Genomic DNA, 21163 nt, shown 5'->3' with positions numbered 1-21163 from the left:
GTGAAATTTCTTTCATAGTTGTGGAAAAAAATGAAAAAGAAATGTTTGCATATAAATATTTTGAAGTAAAGGTTTCTTACTCTTATGATTTCTTTTCCAGTAAGAATGTCAGTCATCAAGTATATTATTGTAAATATGGCCTGAGGGAACTGGCTTAAAAGTGAACATATGCCTTTCTTCCCGATCTCATGTGAGTAAATGTAGCTGTCCTACTTTGGAAAGGAGAGACAAAGGAAAACTGAAATCACTCCCAGTATTTGCAGTACAAGAATACAGAGATTCTTTTATGGCAAAGTTTCAAGGCAGCAATCTGAAAATGTTTTGCAAGAAAGAGACAGAGGTACATTTTCAAAAGCAACAAAATCAGTTAAAATCAATAGATTTTAAACTCCTCAGACACCTTCCACTCTGGAAAAATCTGACTCCTTAAATTACCTCACCAGTGTTACTCTGAAAGGTTACTTCCATTTTAGTTTGTTGTGACAAAATCATTTTTCAGATGCTTCCAAATATTACTTGTGTGAAAAATTATTACAACTTTGTGCATTCCCATATAAATCCCCCTATACATGTAAATTTCCACATACATTTATTATAGCTCTGCCCTGTGCCCCTACAATGAATGAAGTTCTAAAAAATGTGTTTTCTAGAGTGGTTTATCTTTTCTAAACTTTTTCAACTTTGACTGGGTCATTTCAGGGGAGTTTACTGAAGAGTGAAAGAACACTGTGTTTCCTTGTAAAAGTGCTAGATATCAGAGATTTCCAAGTCCTGCATTTCACTGTAATTCCCACTTGAACAGAGCTCCCACTTCTGAGGTGTGAGATGTCTCTAACTGATAAAACTCCTGGAAAGAATTTCATGTCAACCCCTGAAGGCCTTTTCTTTAAATCTCTCTCTGTTTTTCCCCTGTGCTTCACAATCTGAACAATCAGAAACGGAAAGGTAAATAAAATCAAGTATGGGAATATTGCCACAATGTGGAGGGTCTTAAAGTCAATTTATCACACAACTGAAGCCAGTCAAACTATCTCATGCCTGTATGAGAATGTACTAAAACAACAGCTGCTATTATTTTTGTGACATCCATTTCATCTTGTGGGAATAGTATCACATTTTAAAGAATTGCCTTTAAACAAGAGGCTGTGAACATTTTAGAAAACCACTAATAAGCAAAGAGCTAACTCTCTCTCCACTACTTTCACTGAAGGGAAAAAATAGATGAACACTGCTGATGCCACAGAATGTAAAACAAGATACACAGCTCAGTCAGGACTTCCTAGAAATATATCTCAAGAAACTCACAGCTGGTGAGGCAGGGGTCTGATCTCTATTACAATGTTTTTTCTTTTTTTTTTTAAATGGACTCTTCAGAGGATGATTTTCATATATATGTATACATGGTATTTGTCTATTAATAGACACAGTATTTCAGCAAAGTCATTTTCTGCCCTGCAGACATTTACAAGAACAAGACATTTTATATGTCAAATATGATGGCTCTTGTGAGGAATTTTATTTCTGTATTACATTTATCAGTGATCATAAAATTTGCTTTTTCAGCACTATTTCAAAACCAGATCAAGTAATGACTGTACTTATGGGTAACATTTACATAAATGCTTTAAAATCTGAAATCTAAACAGTAACAAACTGTAGAAAAAGTACTAAGAATGACTTGATTTCTCTCAGTCACCTAATGCCATATAAGAAAGTAGTTTAAGTGTGAAAATCGGTCATTGCAGGAGTCAGCCTTGTTGAAGAAAAATCTCTTGTGACTTGCCTTTACTCCACTGACCATGTATTTTTTCCTTTTTTTCACAGTTCCTGGACTCTACTCTAAACTAGTTGCTACCAGCTTCCACTTTTTTCCACTTCTTATGCATGCAATTTTTCTGTAGAGCTGCCTTCTAACTGGTCTGGCCAGTCTGCCCCATAGACAGACCTGTTCCCCTCTGCTGAGAGGCCATCCAAACTGCACAGTTACCCATAGCCAGCGAGATGCTTTCCACTGACCTAAGATTCTGTGCTGTTTACCACAGTGGTTTGCTTTCAGAGCCTTTTTCAGGGTCTTCTTTCATCCTTTAACCAAACCTTAAAGGTCATTTGGTATTCCTTCCTTCAGGATGTTTCAGTGTCCTTCCTCTGTGCAGCCAAAAGCCATAACCTGGGAAGCAGCCTGTACAGCAATATTGCTAGAATAGGTGGGGACCATCTTCAGTGGACCAGCTGATTTTTCTACATTTTTTAAAATATTTGAATACCAGCAGCTGCGTAGAATCACTCTCTCTCTGGCTGTCACAAATCTGAATATTTTCTCCAGATGCCAATATGTAGATTATATAGATTATAATTTTATTCTGCCAACTATATGGATTGCCACAGTATCTTCTGATTCTTATGAACTGCCACCCTTCTCTCTCATTTCCAGGTGGCCAATTTTTGCTTTATTTAAACTGGTAAGGTGACAAATCCCAAATCAAGTCGATGAGAAAATCCTCAGCTGCTCTGGTGCTCTTATACCTTTGTTCCAAAACCCATATCTTATCTTCCTGGTTGTGTTCAATTTATAATTCCTCCAGAGGAAAATGAAATCATGGCACATCTAGAGATAAGTCACTGTTCATCACTGACTGAATGAGAAAGCAAGCCTTGCACATCCTATTTCCAAAATTCTTCTGAAACAATTTTTCTCCTGTTTACCTGCCAAGGCTTTGGTCCCCCACTTAATATATCTCAGTGTATCAAAGAGGACAGAATACTTTCCAGGAAGGCTTTCAAAAGTTTCACCAAAGAACCCAGACCCAATAGCAAATTGCTGTGCAGCACTCTTAAAAAATGTTTTTATTAGAAAAAACATGAGCAATTACAAAGCTGCTAATGAGATTTAATATGTAGCGCCTTATCAGAAACCACAATCTAGAGTCATTAATACCACTCAGAGGAATGGGTGAGAATACACCTATAACTTGTTGTAGTGTCAGTCTTCTATAGTACCAACAGATAGCACAGTAACTGTCATGAGGACTGAAGCCCCATCAAATCTGATGAACAAACTCTTATTTTAATTAATGTTACTGTTTGTTTGCTAAAGCCATTTGTGTTTAAACAGGGACTTGATCCTTCACAGGCCTTCTTAGACTTTTATTTGATTATTTATATAGCATTATCTTACCAAGCTTTAAGCATCCTCAATCTCTCTTAAGCTTATAAGACCTTCAGAAGCTCAAATCTCCACAGTATCACCTTGTTCATAAATCAATCCAGACCACAGAATTCACATCCCATTTTGTAGAGGGGATACACTGGTGCAGCACTCATTATGTTTCAAGTGACTGATATGCTAGGATGTTTGTTTCCTAGCGTCATGTAGACTGGACTTCCACATATTGAATTATCTTGCCATACTGAGATTTTCCAGGGATGTCTTCCATCTAAATCCTTGAAGCAGGACCCTAGCTGATAGACATTGACTGCCAAAGTTCACTGGACATTGGAATCAGACAAGTCATATGAAATTTTTTTAAGAATGTGAGAACATTTAATGAAAATGTTATACAAACATAACATAAGACACAAATATAGTAACTGAAGGCATTTGAATTTCTGGATTTAGTGAAAATAAACATTAATAATAACATGGATTAAACTTTTCCCTCCCATTTAATATGCAGTATACATGAGGACACTTTTATTTCTCAATATTCACTTTATCAAGTGAATGATTCTTAAAATCAGTCTTTATTATATTTTCCAAGATTTTTTTCATGAAGTATGTCTTAGAGATTTCTTCTTCCTTAAACATTTATGCCATGGAGCAAATGGGCTGTCAGAAACATTAATTGATTTAACAGTCTTGAGTATACTACATTGCTGCACATAGATTTCAAATCTCAGCTTCAATTTAGTAGGCACTGTTACTCTTATCCTATATAAATGTGTCTTAGAGTAAAATGCACCAACACAAATAAATTACTAGCCACAGAAAAATTTAGTTTTAGTGTATGCCTAATTAAATAGTAAACAAGTGCTTTCTCAGAATGCTAAGTCATTTCCGAAGCTCTGAATACAGTCAGACAAGCTTGCTTCTCGCCTTTTATCTATCTTCTAGATCATTTAGTAGTATGGATATCTACTGCACAGTCTCTAGCATCCCAGACACAAAAATTCTGTGCTTATCTGTAACAATATGAACTCAAGGTGTATAGAAAGCCAGTGCCTGAATTTCAGCAATAGTCATCAGCAAAAAAAGCTCAGGATTATGTTAGCATGATTGCAAATTTTAATTTTACTTCTTAGGAAAAAACTAATTTTGAAGTCCAAATCAATCAAAGGGGCATTAGGTATGGATATCTGGGACTGGTATTCTCATTCCCTCTCTGTGTCTGTGAATGATTACACTGATATTTCAGATTTATGTTTGTGTATCTGAGGTATTTCTCAGGAGGTTTTTCATGCTGTCCATGTGTATGATATTACAGGGTTGATGGGTACCCTACTACTCTTATGCTTTATTATTTTCATGTAGGGCCTCTAGGTTGCAATTTAGCTCAGAACTTCCAACACAAGATGCTCTACAAGTACAGAGAAACAGACAATCACTGTCTCAAGACCTCATAAACTGAACAGACATCAGAAAGGTGGGAGAAAGGAAATATTCATTGTCTTTTACTAGGTGAGAATGGAAGTAAACAGACATAGATTCTGATAAACTCACTATCACTGCGTACTTTTTAATGGATATGACTGCATTAGTCAGCATTAGATAAGATGGCATGATTTAAAGAGATTGGCAAGTTTGTGGTAGAAATAGATATTAATCTTTTTAGTTTCAGTTCACTTCTTATTTGTTAGTCCTCTCTTTATTCTATTTATGACTTTTCTGATGCTGTGTTTCCAAGTATTTAACAAACTTATTACAGTCAAAGTTGATGCAGCAGGAATTTACCTGTTCAATCATATTCTAGTTAATTATTTCATGGCACCGATACTTGGATGAGAAGATGTTGCCTGGGTAACAGAATAATCCTCTATTCTTTTTACAAAAGCTTTACATCTTTTATGATTCATTTCATCCCTCATTCAAAGGATCAAACCACCCCAATATTGTGGTCCAGCATCATTACACTGTATGGTTCCAACTCCTAAGTAGTTTTTGACTTTCTCTTCACAAAAATCTACCCAAGCCAGACAGAAGAGGGAAATACGTGTGTCCACGTTTTAAAAAGATAACAGACACAATGCATTGTTCATATGCACAAGAGCTCCAGTAATTATGGGCAGTGTGAGTCACACAGAGCCAAGAGCAAAACAGCAGTAGGAAGCTCATTCTCTCCCATGTTGTTCTCATATCTTGTTCCAGGTCTCCTCAGACACTGAGCTGCACAATAGCAATGTATACCAGTGGAATGAGATGTTTGCCCTGAAAAGGGCTAAAAGAAGCCCTGCCAGAAGGCTGCCAGTGTCATTATTGCCAGATACAAGAGAAGAATTGTAGCTTGATCAGAGGACTGTTCTCTGAATAGTTGTTCCTAAATGATATTTCCTGAACTCACATCTGAAATTCAGTTATGTTTAATGAAAATTTTCTTTAACAGCAGCAGATAGGAAATCTACCTCAGCTGTGAACTCTGCTATAGCAACATCTTTCAGGGAAGTGGGTTCGTCAGCAAGAGTATTCAAAGAAAGGTAATGAAAGGACACATAAAGACCAGTGCCTCTCAATGATTGTGTTAGAGTAGTCATGGATACTTGAGGATAGGATGAAATCAGAAAGGAATGTAACAAAACTGGTGCTATAGAAATTAAGTTTAATTTCTAAATAATAATTTATTCTGCATTTCATCATCTTTTTGGACCTTTAAAAAAGAGAAATGCTGAAGGCTAAGGAAAATATTTGTGGAAAAAAAACAGCAGACCACTTCAGAAACTTTTTCTTTGATGACATCTATTCAAAAACAAGTCTACCTTCAACCCTTGATGTCTGTCTGGTCAGTGAAGACCCAGTCTGATGCACGTGAAAGCCATGTCTGTCTTGTCCTCTATCATGCAACTGACCCTACTGTCTTCCTCCATTTCTGCTCCTTCTTTTCTCCCTCTATCTTTCTTAGCTTTTCACTTGATCCTGAAACTGATGCCATTGGACAGCACCAGGTGATGGGATGGGACAGCCAGGGAACATCTGCTGAAGGAGAGGCAGTTGACTAAGCCAGCAGGATTACAAACCAGGTGTGGAAAACAAGCCCCTACAGAGTTTGTCAGGGTTGACCTACCAGCCCTGCACCTTTGTCCACAGTTACTGCCTTGTATCCTGAAAATCTCAACATTCCTCCCATCTTTTACCATTCTGCCTCTCTTCCCTTTTGGTCTGTTTTGTCAAAAATAGGAAAATAACCATGACTTGCAGAACAATCAGCTTAAAATTCAACAGTAGAACTAACCTTCTTCCTCACTAAGAAAGACTGAAAGATTTTTAGACTTAGCTGAAGCACATTCACTTAAAGGGAACCTGATAGATTTTTGAGTGTTTCTTGCACAAGCATTCAAATTTAAGTCTTTTTCCTATTACTCTTCTTTTCCTCTTTTTGTGCAATTTAACCAATGCACTTCTAAACTTTGCATCCACTCTGAAGAATAGCTGATACAGGACTAAGCCACTCTTGAAACATGTTTACTTGTTCAGTGCTGTGAGATGACAAGGTTTAGTGATCCCTTTGGCAGTCTGAGACCTTGTATTCCAACATGATTAATGTTTAAAACAACTTCTTCCACTGGGATCATTCTGAGGAGGTTGCTGCTACATTAACTCAATTCTCACCCTTCCATCAGAGTTTGGTTCAAGTGGGAAACTTTCAGCACTTCCTCCCCTCCCATCCACAAGCAAAGCACAGCAAAACTAAGCCAAGCAAGGAGAGAATAAGTGACTGCTGAGTGTATTTTAAAATACATGTCTCAAAGTGGCTGAAGTCTAATTTCTTATCTTTGCTCTAGGTGGATACCATGAAGTATGTGAGAGGAACTGTTGGTTTTGTACCACAAAACCTCTCCTTTGTAATAAGCAATATTACTTTTACTTTACTGTGCTGGTGAACAATTTACCAAAGCTGACTCAATAGTTCATTTCTCTATTTGCTGAAAAGGTAGAGTTTGTTACCAAATAACAACAACAACAAAAGGTGCAGAAAAGCAATGGAAAATGCCTGTCTGCAGTGCTAAGGATCATAGACTCTGGGTGATGTACTAATTTTATTGGATAAAAGCCTTCACATGAAAGAAATTTCAAATAGGTACTGATAATCATCTGTGAATCTGTAACATATATGAGCATCATGCCTTTGCTTCATTCTAGGGTATTGCATAACCACCAGAGACAAAATGCAGAAAGTACAGAGAAATGTTTTGTACTTCAATGAAAGATGTTTTAGTGGCAAATAAATTGCAATTGTTGGGGGGAACTTGTTTTTCTGTCTTTTTAAATAGAGAATAAAAGAATGTTAGTCCTGTTTTCAGGACCATGCTTTTTGTTTCCTATTTCATTTTGGTATTTAGTTATAGTCCTTTGCCCTTGGTCTGAATGTAACAAGGCATTAATATTTATGAAAATGGCTTTGTCCTTGCCTATAGTAGGATGAATATCTGTTCACAGAGATCTGTAACTGGTGACACTGCTATCTGTTAGTAAAGGTGGATGTTCCACTTAAGATGGACCAGTTGGGAGTTTGTGTACCATCCTAACCAAACACTGGTGAGTGCCGAAGAATTTTTTTTTGTGGCTGTGACTCACCATCCTTAATCAGAAAATGAGCAATAATTTACTCCAATTATCAGCTATCTGAATAGAAAAACTGATATTTTCTTTCATCTTCCTTTTCACTGTCCTTCTCCTTGCCTTTTATTTTCCATGAAACCCTCTCATTGCCAAAAAGTTGAATGACAGCTGGTCCTGTGAGTATTTCAGTTTTGGAAAAGCCATGCTTTCCAGACTGACAGGCCCACCCATATCTGAACCCAAGCAAAAGCATCTGGCCTCCAAACTGGCTGGAAAGAAACCTAAGATAAGGGTCCAGGCAATTTCTAAAAGGTTACAGCTATATCTGCAATGTGGATGTTTGCACATGATAATGCCTTGTTCATCTTGAAAGTAGCACAGTGCCTTGCAGTAAGCTGCTTGTCCCAGAGTGTTTCCTAGAGGATCAGCTTCACATGCAGCAAGACATAATGGGCCACGTAGCAGCTTAGCAACTGTGCCACAGACAGCCTAGGCTGGGAGCCATGGAGGTATGGAGCCCTGCTTTCTGGCCTGTGTTCCACCAAGCAGTAAAGGCATTGCCATAAAGTGTCTGCACTGCAGTTGTATCAGAGAACCAAAAAGTTGGAAGCAAGATGCTATTTTTGAGTAAGAAATCAGTGTAAACATATTTCTGCTTTGGTCTATAAGAAATACCCTTCTATTTTTGCCTTTTCTAAATAGCTGAATGAAATAGCTGACGGTTGACAGATAAATATGGCAGTGAGTTAGACTTCATTCAAGCACAGTAGAGTTCACTGTTTTCTGAGTATTTGAATATTTTGTACTGCAGAAAGTCTCTCTCTTCTTATTTTGCTCCAGTCTGAATCTGCTGCCTTTGAAAGTTAATATATACATGTTCAGCAGCTTTAGTAAAACTGGATTAGGCCATATGTGCTCACTTGGAAGAAGAGTTCCTAGACGATTTTTGAACTTTTGAGTTGACTGCATTTGGCATAAGGAAGCAAGTAATTGAGGCTCTGGTCAAAAGTATCTGATTTCTCATAAAGCTGATAGGGTTCTCGGAGTGAAATGTTTCAGACTCTGAAATTTGTATATTCATTTTGTGATTTTGTGTTAATTTCAGCAGAACTGTGAAGTCTCAGCAATAGAATCTTTTTCGTAAATACCTTTTCTATCATCTTTTTCTAAAATTATGAAATGAAATGCAAAGATCTCTATTAGAGTTACAGAGTTAGGCTGTGATTAGATTAGTCGACTTCAGATGCATTTTCTTTGCAACTCCCCCCAGTTGCTTGATTTTAAATAACAAAGTTATCCACACTAATGCTCACTATTGAATTCCACTTGAATTCAGCAATGCTTTGAGATATTTGCTTTCTCTTTCTTTAGTGCAGCTTTAGAAATATCTGAAGTGTTTTGCTATACAAACATGCTTTGCTGAGTAAGGATGTGATTGCTCATATTTCTTTGTTGCATAGGAGCACTCTGCTGAAAGACAACCTAATTCTCTGAGTCCTGATAGATCTGAGAATGGGATTACTCCTACCGCCCCAGTTCAACAAGGGACACTTAATTAGGAGAACACTTAAGAAGTCTTAAATGCTTGGAGTAGAAATGATAGTGCTAGGGTAATAGCAATGTGATCTGTAATGCAAATACAACTCTGCCCAATAGTCTACATGACTTAGTTACATATCCTGATTTTAAACAGGGTTTTGTATAATGGAATGTAACATAGCACATTCTCCAGTTGTGGTGGTTTGTTGGTGGATCCCATGAGCTCCTAGAGCTCTAGCTGAAGGCCATGGAAATTAAGGAAGTCTCAGAAGCTTTCACAAGGATTATTCCTGCAGTAATTATTATTATATAAAAGATAAAAAGAGGAAGACTGTGTGTATATCTATATTTTGGTGCCACTTTTTATTGCTCAAACTCACACCAGCATTACATAGAATCATAAACCTAAAGCTATGTAAAACCATAGTTCTGGTTATTTATTTAATATGACGTTTTTTACTTCACTGATTTTTATGGTCACCCACCACCTTGTTCTCCATATGAACCTTGTGAGGACACCTGGAGCTGAAGCTGTGCAGAAAGAATCCTCTCTCACTGGGCATCATTTCTTGGACATTTGCTAATCCCAGAGGCTTTAGTGGGTTGAACAGCATTACTGACTGTGCAGTTAAGTTTGATATTTATTGCTTGCACAGCAATCAAAAATGTATCACTATATTTACAGGTGAATGAGCAGACTAAGTGTCTCACCTGAATATTTTGCACTCTTACTTGGCAATGGTGGACGATAAGATGTAAAAATGACCACTGCATCACATCAGCTTTTGCCACATTTTCAAAGAGGTCACCAGAAACCAGTTTTAATTCATCTTTTCAGGCATTGATTTTTTCTAAGATCAATAAGATTTCAATTTTTATGAAACATGAACTTCTGTAGATTTATATAAGGCACCTTCGCAATATGATATATTGATTATTACAGAGCTTTAGAGCAGGGTGTATTGACAAGTAATGGTATCTGTAGAAAGTCTCTCTTGATTCTGAGGAGCGTACTTGTGCCATCAGAAGCCTTTCTTGCAAAAGAGGTCCCGAGTGGACGCTGAGTTGATTTTACTGTAAAAGAACTAGAAAATATTTTTTAAGAAAGATTATTATCACATAACCATCCCTGTAGTCTCTACCTTTCTCTTACAATAGCTTCCACAGTCCTTCAGCCTCTTCTCATTTGGAATAACAGCACCACTTCCTCTTTCTCCACCCTTGATTTTAGAGTGCATACCGTTGACCACCTCAGAAACAGTTTGTGTCTCTAGTTTTGGTTCACATCCATTGCTGTGTCTCAGTCTCTTTGTTGGTGAGGAGCTACAGGGAACAAAGGGGTCACATGGAGTCCATTCAGCACACACCTCTTCTTCCCCTCTGACAGTTCTTCTCCTGTATCAGACATCTCACAATATTCCCATTTCTTTCAGCTCTTCCAGTGACCCTTATCATTGTCACAAATCTCTTCCTCATCTCTTCTTTCTCTCTTTGAAGAATCTTGATATTCAGAGACAACTGATGCACTCTGAAGTGATTTTCGCCCCACTATCTGACCCAGAAAACTAGCCCACTCTTACATTCTTAATTCTTCAACCTATTATTTTGCTGACACTGTCATCACTTCCTTCTATCTTTCCCTTCTCCTGGTACCTTTCTTCTTATCTTCAACTACCTTAATGTATCTCTCTCTCGGGCATTTCTTTTACTCCTTGGTTTTCTGAGGTCAAGAAAATGGATGGAAAACTTACAAGGCTGTCAAAAGGAGCCTCTGTTTCTGTTGTGTGAAAAAGTCCCAACCCACCCTCATCCCCCCAAAATACTGCCAAAAACCCAAGCCAACAAACCAAGCAAACTATCAAAAAAGACCCCTAAAACATGAGTAGCAACAGGATGCCCAAGGACACCGAGTAAAAATAAAGGATAAGCAAAAAATAACTAAAATTAATGAGGTTAGTGTTTGCTCAGGATCTTGCAGAATTGATCTCTTGAGGTGTTGTCCTCAAATGGTGTCAAAGAAAAAGGAACAAAAACAATCCTCTATTTCTCCGAACAGTGAGATATATTTTGGGATCAGACTTTGAGAAAGGAGTTCCAGTATTAAATGGTTACCTAAAAATTGTATTGAGTCATGTACTGTGTTTCCAGGGCAGATTTCTTTAGAAGAGAGTAGGAAAAGACATCAGCTGCAGGTAGTTTCTTGAGTTCCCCCTTTTACAAATTCAATTGTGATTAATAAGAAAAAAGAAGAAGAACAGGACCTTTTGCACCTTTTGTAACAAACTGACACCACAACATTTCAGAAACATATAGCTGACATTAGGATCTTGCCAGCTTTGGCCCTCTAGTGGCATCTTTTTCACTAAAAAAAATAACAATCAAACAATTAATAGCCATTCCTATTTTGAAGAGAAGCAAAACCCACAAACAGTACAACATATGTCAACTACAACTCAAAAAACTTGCCTGGAGCTATCTGAATCTGGCCATCTTACTAATGCTGTGGCACAGAGAATAGATGTAGCTTCCTCCAGTTCATTAAAAATATTGGAATTCCAAACTTTTTTCCATTCAATATAACAGTATAAAACAAACTGAGCACATGGTGTCTGCTGACTGCTCCTGGGTTTTGGCAGGGATCACGAAATAGAATTTCAAAGAAATGGCAAATTTTGCTGCTCCAGTTTGACTGAAAAACTCCAGATGCTTCAGTGCTTTGCAACCTGGTGCATTCCTGCGCAAATGCACAGTGTGTGCTTTTGTGTTGTTCTTGCGCTAGGATGTGTCCGTCCGGATGTCTTTGCCAAGTAGGAATGACAGTTTGGAGAACGGGCAGATTGGAGCATGGATAACACAAGGTGGGACTCAGTACCTCGTGGTTAAAGGTTTTTGTCACTTTTGAGGGACGGAGCAGCAACACTGTGATTACTGCAGCAGAGCTGTTGCTGTTGTCTTTCTCTATTTAACAGGTAACTTTGGAGAAGAAATGAGTATGATGAAAAAATTAGCTGGATCCAGTAATTGGTTCTGCAGCAGCAAGGCACCCAGAGATCCGGCACACAAGGGTTTGGATGTGACAGATACTTTGTCAGATACTTTTCAGATGGGTACCTTTGAAGGCACAGTTGGACATTTTTGTATTACAAAACTTTTGGCGTCCCGGTTGTGGACTGGGAGGAAACACATGGTTTCCCAGAGGTCTTCAGCAGAGGCAGGCTAGGGTTCGGAGATCCCTGCGGAGCATTTTCTTTCCAGGCTGTACGATCAGAGCTTCGGGAAGCTAAACCCGTGCCCCAGGCCCAGCGGCTCCAGGCGGTCGCTCTGGGTTTCCCGGCTACAGCCTCGGCAGAAAGCGGCACGGGCAGCGCAGGGGGCCCTGCGTCCCGCCCAGCGCGGCCCTCACCGGGGCAGCGCGGCGGCCGCGCGGAACTCGCGTTCTGGAGCCGCGGGGCCCACCCGGAGCCCGGCGGCACGAACCGGCGGCGCACCGCCGCGGCGGCGCTTCCTGCTCGGCGGCGGCGGAGTCGGGCAAGGCCGGAGCGCGCTGGGTCACCGCCACTCCCCGCCCGCCTGTCGGCATGCAGCCCTTCACGGTGAACATCAAGCTGTCGGCGCGGACCCTGACGGGCGCCCTCAGCGCGCCCAACAGGGGGGCGGCGGACTGGTGAGGGGCCGGGGAGGGGCTGCGGGCGGGGCGGGGCGGTCGGCCGGGGCCCGGGGCAGGGGGACGGCTTGTGCCGGGCCCCGCCGGGCCCCGCGGCCACAGGGCTTATCCTTTTCCCCGGCAGCGGAACGGGAGGGCCCTGAGGCCGAGGGCCGCCTCGCCCCGCGGCACACCACAAGGCCGTCTTGGGGCTTCTTCGTGCCGTACTGACGCCCGCCTCGGGCTTCCGGCCTTCTTCCGCCTTAAGTTGATGGATCCTCGCTCTCTTCTGCATTACTTGGGTCTCTTCAAGCTTTCTGCTAGCTAGAAGACCCCGTGGTTTTAAATTTTAAGCTGAGATTTGCATATAGGCACTTTTATGTGGTGCGTTGTTGTACACAAGGCAGGGTCCCATTCTGCTAGTCACTGGGCAAACTTATGACAGCAGAGGCCAGCAAAGCATAGACAGAGAGCAATGAAGTTTGAGCTGCCTAGTTCCCAAGCAAGTAAAAAGCCATGTCTTTAGAAGAGTTTATTCTATTTCTATTTTGATAATAACATTTGTTTCTTTAGGCAAAGGATTTATTGATGTAACAAACCATTGACACTTGGGTGGCTTCTTCTGGTTTCTAATACGGGCCTTTTTTCTGTTATATTTTGAGTAATGTACAAAACAGATATACATTGGTTTTTGTATTTATCAACAAGTTCACCCAACTGTTCTGGGAAACATTAACCTAATGCTGTTGAATCCGAGGCAGAGAAGTTAAAACTTTTGAAAAGTATAGCCTTTAAGTTTGTCAGTTCTCAAAGCAGTGAACATTGCCTGAAGTTCTCTGTTCTATGTTGACACTTTGGTTTTCTTCCTTGACTGTTCTCCCTTGCTCAGTCTTCACCATACCTTTATGATTGTCATCAGTGGCTGCATTAATCCATCCTGTGAGGTCAAACAGGCCTCAGCAGATTTTCATGATTTCTATAACCATTCATGCATTTAAAAAAAAAAAAAGAATATTTTACTTATCAGCATGTTCATTTATAAAATCCGGGAATGCTTTTACAATTTACAGAAGGGGATATTTATAGATGGACACAAGGAGATGCTTTGTGGCTTCTTAGGGTTACATCAGCAAAAGGTTCAGCAGATGGTGCTGGAATTGCATTTCATAGTGCTTTGGGGTTTTACTAAGTAGCTTTTACTGTGTGATACTTGTGTCTCTAGCTATGAATTCATCTTACCAAAAAAAAGCATTGTTATGGGTGTGAAGTGGTTTTTGTTCTTTTTTGACTGTTTGATGATGATGTATGCTATTCTAGGGGATGGCAAGGTTTGATTGCATATGGATGTCATTCTCTTGTGCTGATAGTTGATGCCAATACCGCTCAGACTTTACAAGTTTTGGAAAGACACAAAGCTAATGTTGTCAAGGTGAGATATACATGTTTTAAGGTATATTATTTGATTATGGTGTATATATTATTATTAATCACTGTAAATACTTGATATTATGTGGAACTTGACTTTTACATTAAGCCTGTTATAAAATGCCCATATTTTGAATGATCTCTTTTATGGCTAAATCAAACCATATATGTTAAAATTTTAGCTGATATTGGTGGTGTACCTTTAGATAGATAGAAACATACTTGATTGTGTTGTAGGACACAGACAAAAATGTTTCTAAGGAGACTCTTAACATTGCAAAACAGTAAATGAATCTTTTTTTGCTGCCCCTGCTGATCATTCCTGTTGTGGGGGAACCAACCCAGCATTCAGTCAGGAAGTTACTTTAATTTTTTCTTGTTTTACCTGTAGAAAATGGCAGCCAAAACTCTGACCTCTATTTTAGCCATAAAAAATGGCTAAAATTTAATGTTAAGTGTAGGGGAAACATACTTTCATTTGCAGGTCCTCAACTTGAAATGGCATCAGTGAGAGTGTTTAACTTTGGATCAAGTGCGGAACAGGATGCATTTCTTTGATAAATCATTTGTTTGACTGTGGAGTATGACTGGTTCAGTCAGGGTTTAGGGGAATGTTTGACTGACAGATTTAATGTTAAATAGCCCTTAGCCCAGATGCCACAGGAATAGAAATGTAATCAGTTATGTAGGTGATGTTCACATACCTCTTTGGAAAACCATTAATAATTAGAAATTCTGTAGGACACGTTGTAACAATTTTTGAGGGAAATACAGGTCTTTTGCTGTCCTTCCATGCTCTCCATCAGGCTCTACACAGGTTCTTGGGCTGCAGATGCTGCTTCTCCATGGTCTATGACCAGCCAGCGAACTAGAATAGAGGCTACATCTCCTCTGCAATCTTTACATGGGAGGGTTGTTCCATCGTTTCTGTAGGAACCACTTCTTGCCCATGTATCAGAGGAAAGATGTGAGTCACCTCACTGTGTAGAATTTCTGTTTTTGGATAAATATAAACTTAAATTAAAATGGATGGTTTCGGTCTTCTACTTCCACTAGGTAATATTTTATATTTTATAAGCCAAAATAGAGTAGGCTTCAAAATAATTAACAGAATAAGAATGTGTTTGTTCCTTTAAAAATTTCTCCCTTTTTATGTTGCAGTGTTGACCTGTATGTTTAAATACTTGCTTACGTATTCTGTATTGTGAAATATGACCTGTTTATGTTGTTACAGAGGCAGCACTAGTATTAGGTATTTAAAGCCCATTTTCACAGTTGTTCCATTTCATGTGTTCAGATTTCTGTTTAGTTGCCAGATTTGATATAATGCCATATTAGAAGACTGTCAGAAGTTTATGAAGTAAAACTTTACTGTAGGTTGTTTTTTTTTTTGGGGGGGGGGGGGTTAAAAGAAAAAGTGTAAATATGTCTTTTGTAAATTGCATGCTATTTTTTCCTGTGTGTAATTTTCTTTAAATAAACAATCCTCAGATAGACACACTGAAAGTGTTTGAGACATGACTGCTCTTGGTATTTTAAAATTAAACACAATTATTTTGCCTTTGGATTTGATAATATCAATTTACTGACTTCTGAGTCATCATTTTCTGATGATGCCTTCCTGAACAATAAAAATCTTAACCTTTTAAAGTGTTTTTAAAATGTCAGTATATTCAATAGTTACACAGGTGGTGGTCTTTCTGTATCTTCATATAACATAATGTGTTTCTGTGCTACAGAGTCTAAATGCTTTTTTTTCATTTTGCATAGTATATTGTTCAAATTCTAGATGTATATCTTACTGCTTGTCTTGCGGATAGGGCAATATTGATGTAGATCCATATAAGAACTTGGCCAATAACCATTCAGATAATCACGTTGTAGCTTCTAAAAATGATCGTACAGTTTAGGTGTCACTTTTGCTTGTTTAGGCAGAATCTTGTAATTGATTATGGCAGAAATGAAGATTGAGAATTAAATTTCAAAATAGATCCTTAATATAAATTTTTAGACTTGTGTACTGTAACATATTTAAAAATAATGCTGAAATACATTTGTGCAGTGCCGAAAGTTAATTTCTTCCAGCACATTTGTATATTTACCCAAATCTTATAGTGAGTTTTGAAAAGATTGTAGTGATTGCCCAAACACTTCTGTGAACTTCGAGCTCGTGCTGCCAGTATGTATAGTCTGTTCAGTGAAAAATCAGAGGTAACATATATGATTCTCATTAAGAGGAGGTTGTTTACAGTTATTGCAGAGCAAAGGTGTGTATATGGCTGCTGTCACAAAGTAAATGGCACTCTGTGAATCAATGCCTTTGCTTGCCTTTGGCACCTTGTTTGGGTAAGCATATCTTTGGCCTTAGTTATCCTCAGGCTAGCTATTACAGTGAACAAAAAATAAATTCCAGTGTCTAGAATTGTACAAAAAATACAAAATATATGCAGTAAGGAGGCAGGAGCTATAGTGACGACTTTGTTCTAAAATTTCCACTTAGGTTAAATAATAAGTTGTAGCAAAATCATTTTTTGTTCCAACATTTTAATGTGCTTCAGTTACATTTTCAAGCTTTGAGAAGTAACTTCATTTCAGTAGGAAACCAAATGTTGAAGTCCAAATAGTCTTTATATAATTTATAAGATAATTTTTCAAAACCACCATCTGGTGGTTTATTAACAGAAATAGACTCTAGGAAAATGACTAATTTATGAGGAGCGCGAATAAAAAAATATTTTCTGCTTTAATTAGTAGATATTATATGAGAAATTATTATGAGGCCATGATCATTTCACATACGTTTAGACACATTCATAAGTGATTTTCTTCAATCCCTCATTATTTTATTAAGAATTTATGCTAAGACCATAAGCTGGAGGGGATCTTTAAGAAGTCCACTGTGTATGTTTGACTATGTTAAATTTTTGTAGTATAGGTTCATACCAACAAACTTGGTCTATAGGGAATCTTCTCCCCAAAAGCCAGTGCTTCTGTTGTGCAAAATTTCATAGCCCATCACTGTCTGTAATTAAAAAGCAAAGAAATAAACAATTGTTTCATAATCCTTCTTCAATCCATTTAATGAGTTTTCTTTAAATACTTCCTGTCCTTTGGCTTCATAACTTTGTCCGGAATAGGTAATGGTCCCACTGAAAATTCCGTCATGTTAGTTTTCTGTATGATAGTTCTGTGTTTGTGGGAGATCAATAACTTTGTACGGAGTGGGTTATACCTGATTTTATGTTGCTGTGTGGATAAAAAGTATGCTTATAATAAAGTATTTTTCTTTTCTTTTTAGGAAGAGTACTTTTACAAAAAATGTAATTATAGGAACAATTTTTTGATTCATCCCCAAAAATGAGAAGAATTAAATGTACATTTGTGTCTGTTCTGATATATTACCGAACAGGGATAATCTTGCTTTGTGAATTTGGTGAGATGCAGGGCACAGATTGCGAAAAATAAACAATTCTTGCACCTGTTTCTGACCAATGCTGCTATATTTTTGAGTCAGGATGGAGAGGCAATGATCAACATAGTAAGAAAATAATTCCTTCTAGGAGAGGATCAGGTCATGTGTGGGGACTCTCATGGAGGAGCACCGTGTGACTGCAGTGAGGAAGGAAGGCTTGGAGTGTTAGAGCTGCATGTGCTCTGTTTAAGAATGCTTGCTTTTTACTGTTCATAACTGCTGACAGCTCCGCCCTTGGGAACTGATGTTTTGCCGGCTTGATATTTGTTTGGAAGTAATATCTATTTAACTGAGGAAGAAATAGCTTTGTAGATTTCTACTATTACTTTTTTTAATATTACATATTCACAATTCACATGCAGGTGCCCTCACAGGTTATTATTATTATTATTTTTTTGAACAGCAGGGAGCAGAAATTACAAAACTAAAATTCGCAGATAGGGGAGACTCTCACAGGAATTATTTTAGCTATTCTGATAGAAAAATGCTTTAGCTTTATAGTTAGAACTCTTTTAAGATTGCTTACTGTGCATATGCAATATTTTGTTTAATTTATTCATCTATGCTTTTTGAGGTGCATCCTGGTCATACCAGGGGTAGATGGGTAGCAAAACGGCAGCTAGTTTCCTGAATCCAGCTGTAAATCCAATTCATTTTTCAATGTAGTGCTGCCTAATGATAATTCTTAAATATATGCTTACACAGATATCATTAAATGACCAGTTAATTAGCCTTTGACCAGTTTTCATTTGTATCTTCAGGTTAAATGGGCTAAAGAAAACTACCATCACAATATTGGCTCTCCATATTCTTTACGTTTAGCTTCTGCTGATGCTACTGGAAAAATAATTGTTTGGGATGTGGCAACAGGAACAGCTCGTTGTGAAATACAAGAACATACAAAACCAATTCAAGGTAATGATAATCTGTGAAGTTTGTATGGGAGTTATTTTAGGGAGCCTTATGTACAAGTCCATCAGCTAGGATTTATAAACTATGCCCAGTTCTGCCATTGAAATTTACTGTTGGGGTTATTTACCTTCTGTATGTTTATTTACTCATCTTCTATGTAAGACTTACCGTCTCCTGGAGTGATGCTGTGTTAATTCATTATGGTAGTATTTTCCAAGTTCTTTTGACAAAAAGTTGCAAACTGTTTTTATTAATGTTATTGACTGAAATCGTAATATTAAGTGTCAAGCACATCTTCCTGGTTTTGAATTAAGGATCTAGTGCAGCCTGCACTCCATCTGAATATTAATGCCATTTGTAGAGGGGTAGTATTTTTACAGCATTACATTGCTGTAATTTTGATTGTGCACATTTAATTTAATAATTATTTAGATGATTCATTGGATAGCTACTGCTGGCCAGACATACTAGCTTGATAACATAAATTTGCAATGTAACCATAAAAAGAGTTTTTTTCTGAGCATCTGTGCAATTGGCATTGGCTGTTCATAGGAGCGGTAATGCTTTTCTGTGCATAGATAGCAATAACAGAGATAAATGTGAAGGATTAACAATTGAACAGTCAAGAGAAAGAGGAAACTTTGGGTGGATACAAATGTTTTTTGCTTTCATTTGAGAAGATAGCTTAGTAGTGGCATTTGCTTCTTATGATTCTGCTTTATATATGGTAGTCCAGTGCAACTGGGAGGGTCTGGAAAATACCCAGTAAATTCTGCCTGAACAGTTCTGGGCAGCCAGATGTTTGAAGATTCTTTATCTTGTTTGCATAAAAAAGACTAATTCAGTGATTCTCAGCATATCTCTAGTTTTTTAAAATGTACACATTTCACAAATTTTGGGGGGAAGTAGGAAAGAAATAGAAAAAGAAACTAATCATTTTTGATGTTGGAAGCTATTGAAAATTTATATTTGCTTGTGCTAGGGGTAGAAATCTCTAGAAGTTTTGCCTGGCGTAGAGGTTAGTGCTATCTTAATGGGGCTTTAAGGGAAAAGAGCAGAAAAGGTAGCCACTGACCTGATATAACACAACTAAGAGAAGATGGGAAAGGAATAATATTTCTCCTTGCTTCTGTTTGTGTTCTTCTGTTAGTGAGGTGTGTTATAGGTAAACGCGACAAACTGACAACCACTCGGGCCGGGTTGCATAAATTCCAATTTAATAGAATAATTGAGCAAGTCACAAGTAAGCAAAACAGCGCTGGGTAGCCGGGGAGTCTCCTGCTCCACCAACGGCGCGCGCGATTCCCCCCCCGTCTCCTTATATGCGATTCCAGTTCCGGGTATACATGGCACTTCCTGTAACTTCTGCGGCTGCGCCGGCTGTTGCTAGGGGGTCTTCTTCAGCCTTCTGGTGGTCGTGGGGATGAAGGCTGGAGTCTTCCTCTGCATTGTGAGTGGCGACCCTCAGGTCACGCATATATTTTACAACTGTGTGACCTCGCCATCGCCATATTAGGCTATCTAAACTAACATCGCCGCCTCGCTGGCTCCACTCAATTATCTCAGGCGGGGTACATGCCCTCATTACAGGATGTTGTGGTTTTAGCCCGTAATTAGCACCTAGTTTCATCGTATAATCACTTCCCGAGTTGATGTAACAAATTAGCACCTATCACAAGGTGAATGCTCCCTTTCGTTAGTTAGCATCTTGTACTTCATCAGTGAAGAAGTTACAGTAGTGGTTAGAACAAGGAGTCAAAAGATCTAGACTTTCTTCCTAGTAACATCACATATCCATTGTCATCTTTATTATCGCTTTAATTGGTGCAGTTTGTAGTTGATAGTACTACTGTCCTACTGTTGCAACACTTGATTTGGGGGGGGCGGACTTGTGATAAACACTCTTCTGTGTATTGAAAACATTCACGCCAGATCCATCCAAGAGCTGGCTTGAGTACTGGTTAGCTTTGTGAAGGACGTGCTACTGTGGCTGGACTGTTTCCAGTACCTGAACTGCTGCTGGGACTAGGCTGCTTCCTGCATTGGATTAGCTCTTTTGAAGTCAACTGGGAAGGATAACTCTACAAGTGCAGCAGCATTTACACGCTCTGCGGCACATTGTGAATTTTCTGTTTATTGCTACTGCTGTCTGAATTAGCTACATGTCTACAAATTATTTCTGAAGTAAAATTTAGAATACCTTTCTTTTGCAAAAAAACTCTACCATAGTGAGTTTCTAAGAATAATTTATAGTTTATTTGGACTGCTTTAAAAAACTTACCATGACTTTTGCATTTTTCCTGTTTTTTATTTTGAATTCTGTCATCTGAAAACCCACTTACAAAATTAGTTTTTTTACATTATGCTTCTGTTTTTATAAACCCTGTGAAAGTAGGTGCAATAT

At 38.4% G+C, this 21163-nt stretch overlaps 1 protein-coding gene across 10 annotated transcripts in view; it reads left to right on the top strand.

Annotated features, from left to right (window-relative positions):
* Positions 1-12796: 12796 nt before the first annotated feature.
* Positions 12797-21163, top strand: part of WDR11 (WD repeat domain 11) — a 55145-nt gene continuing 46778 nt past the window's right edge. For 6 of the 10 annotated variants that reach the window (XM_026063977.1, XM_026063976.1, XM_026063975.1 and 3 more), the window contains exons 1-3: positions 12797-12971; positions 14268-14379; positions 18609-18762. In XM_026063977.1, the coding sequence (XP_025919762.1) occupies positions 12886-12971; positions 14268-14379; positions 18609-18762 (352 nt within the window). In that variant the 5' untranslated portion in view covers positions 12797-12885. Of the gene's footprint in view, positions 12972-13095; positions 14380-18608; positions 18763-21163 lie in introns of all 10 variants that reach the window. The other 4 variants (XM_026063984.1, XM_026063981.1, XM_026063980.1 and 1 more) reach the window with 4 other exon arrangements.

The sequence above is a fragment of the Apteryx rowi genome, unplaced genomic scaffold, assembly GCF_003343035.1.
Source record: "Apteryx rowi isolate R43461 unplaced genomic scaffold, aptRow1 scaffold_206, whole genome shotgun sequence".
NCBI classification, from domain to species: Eukaryota; Metazoa; Chordata; class Aves; order Apterygiformes; family Apterygidae; genus Apteryx; species Apteryx rowi.
Note: the sequence above shows the minus strand (reverse complement) of the source record. Positions and strands in the feature narration are given on the sequence as shown.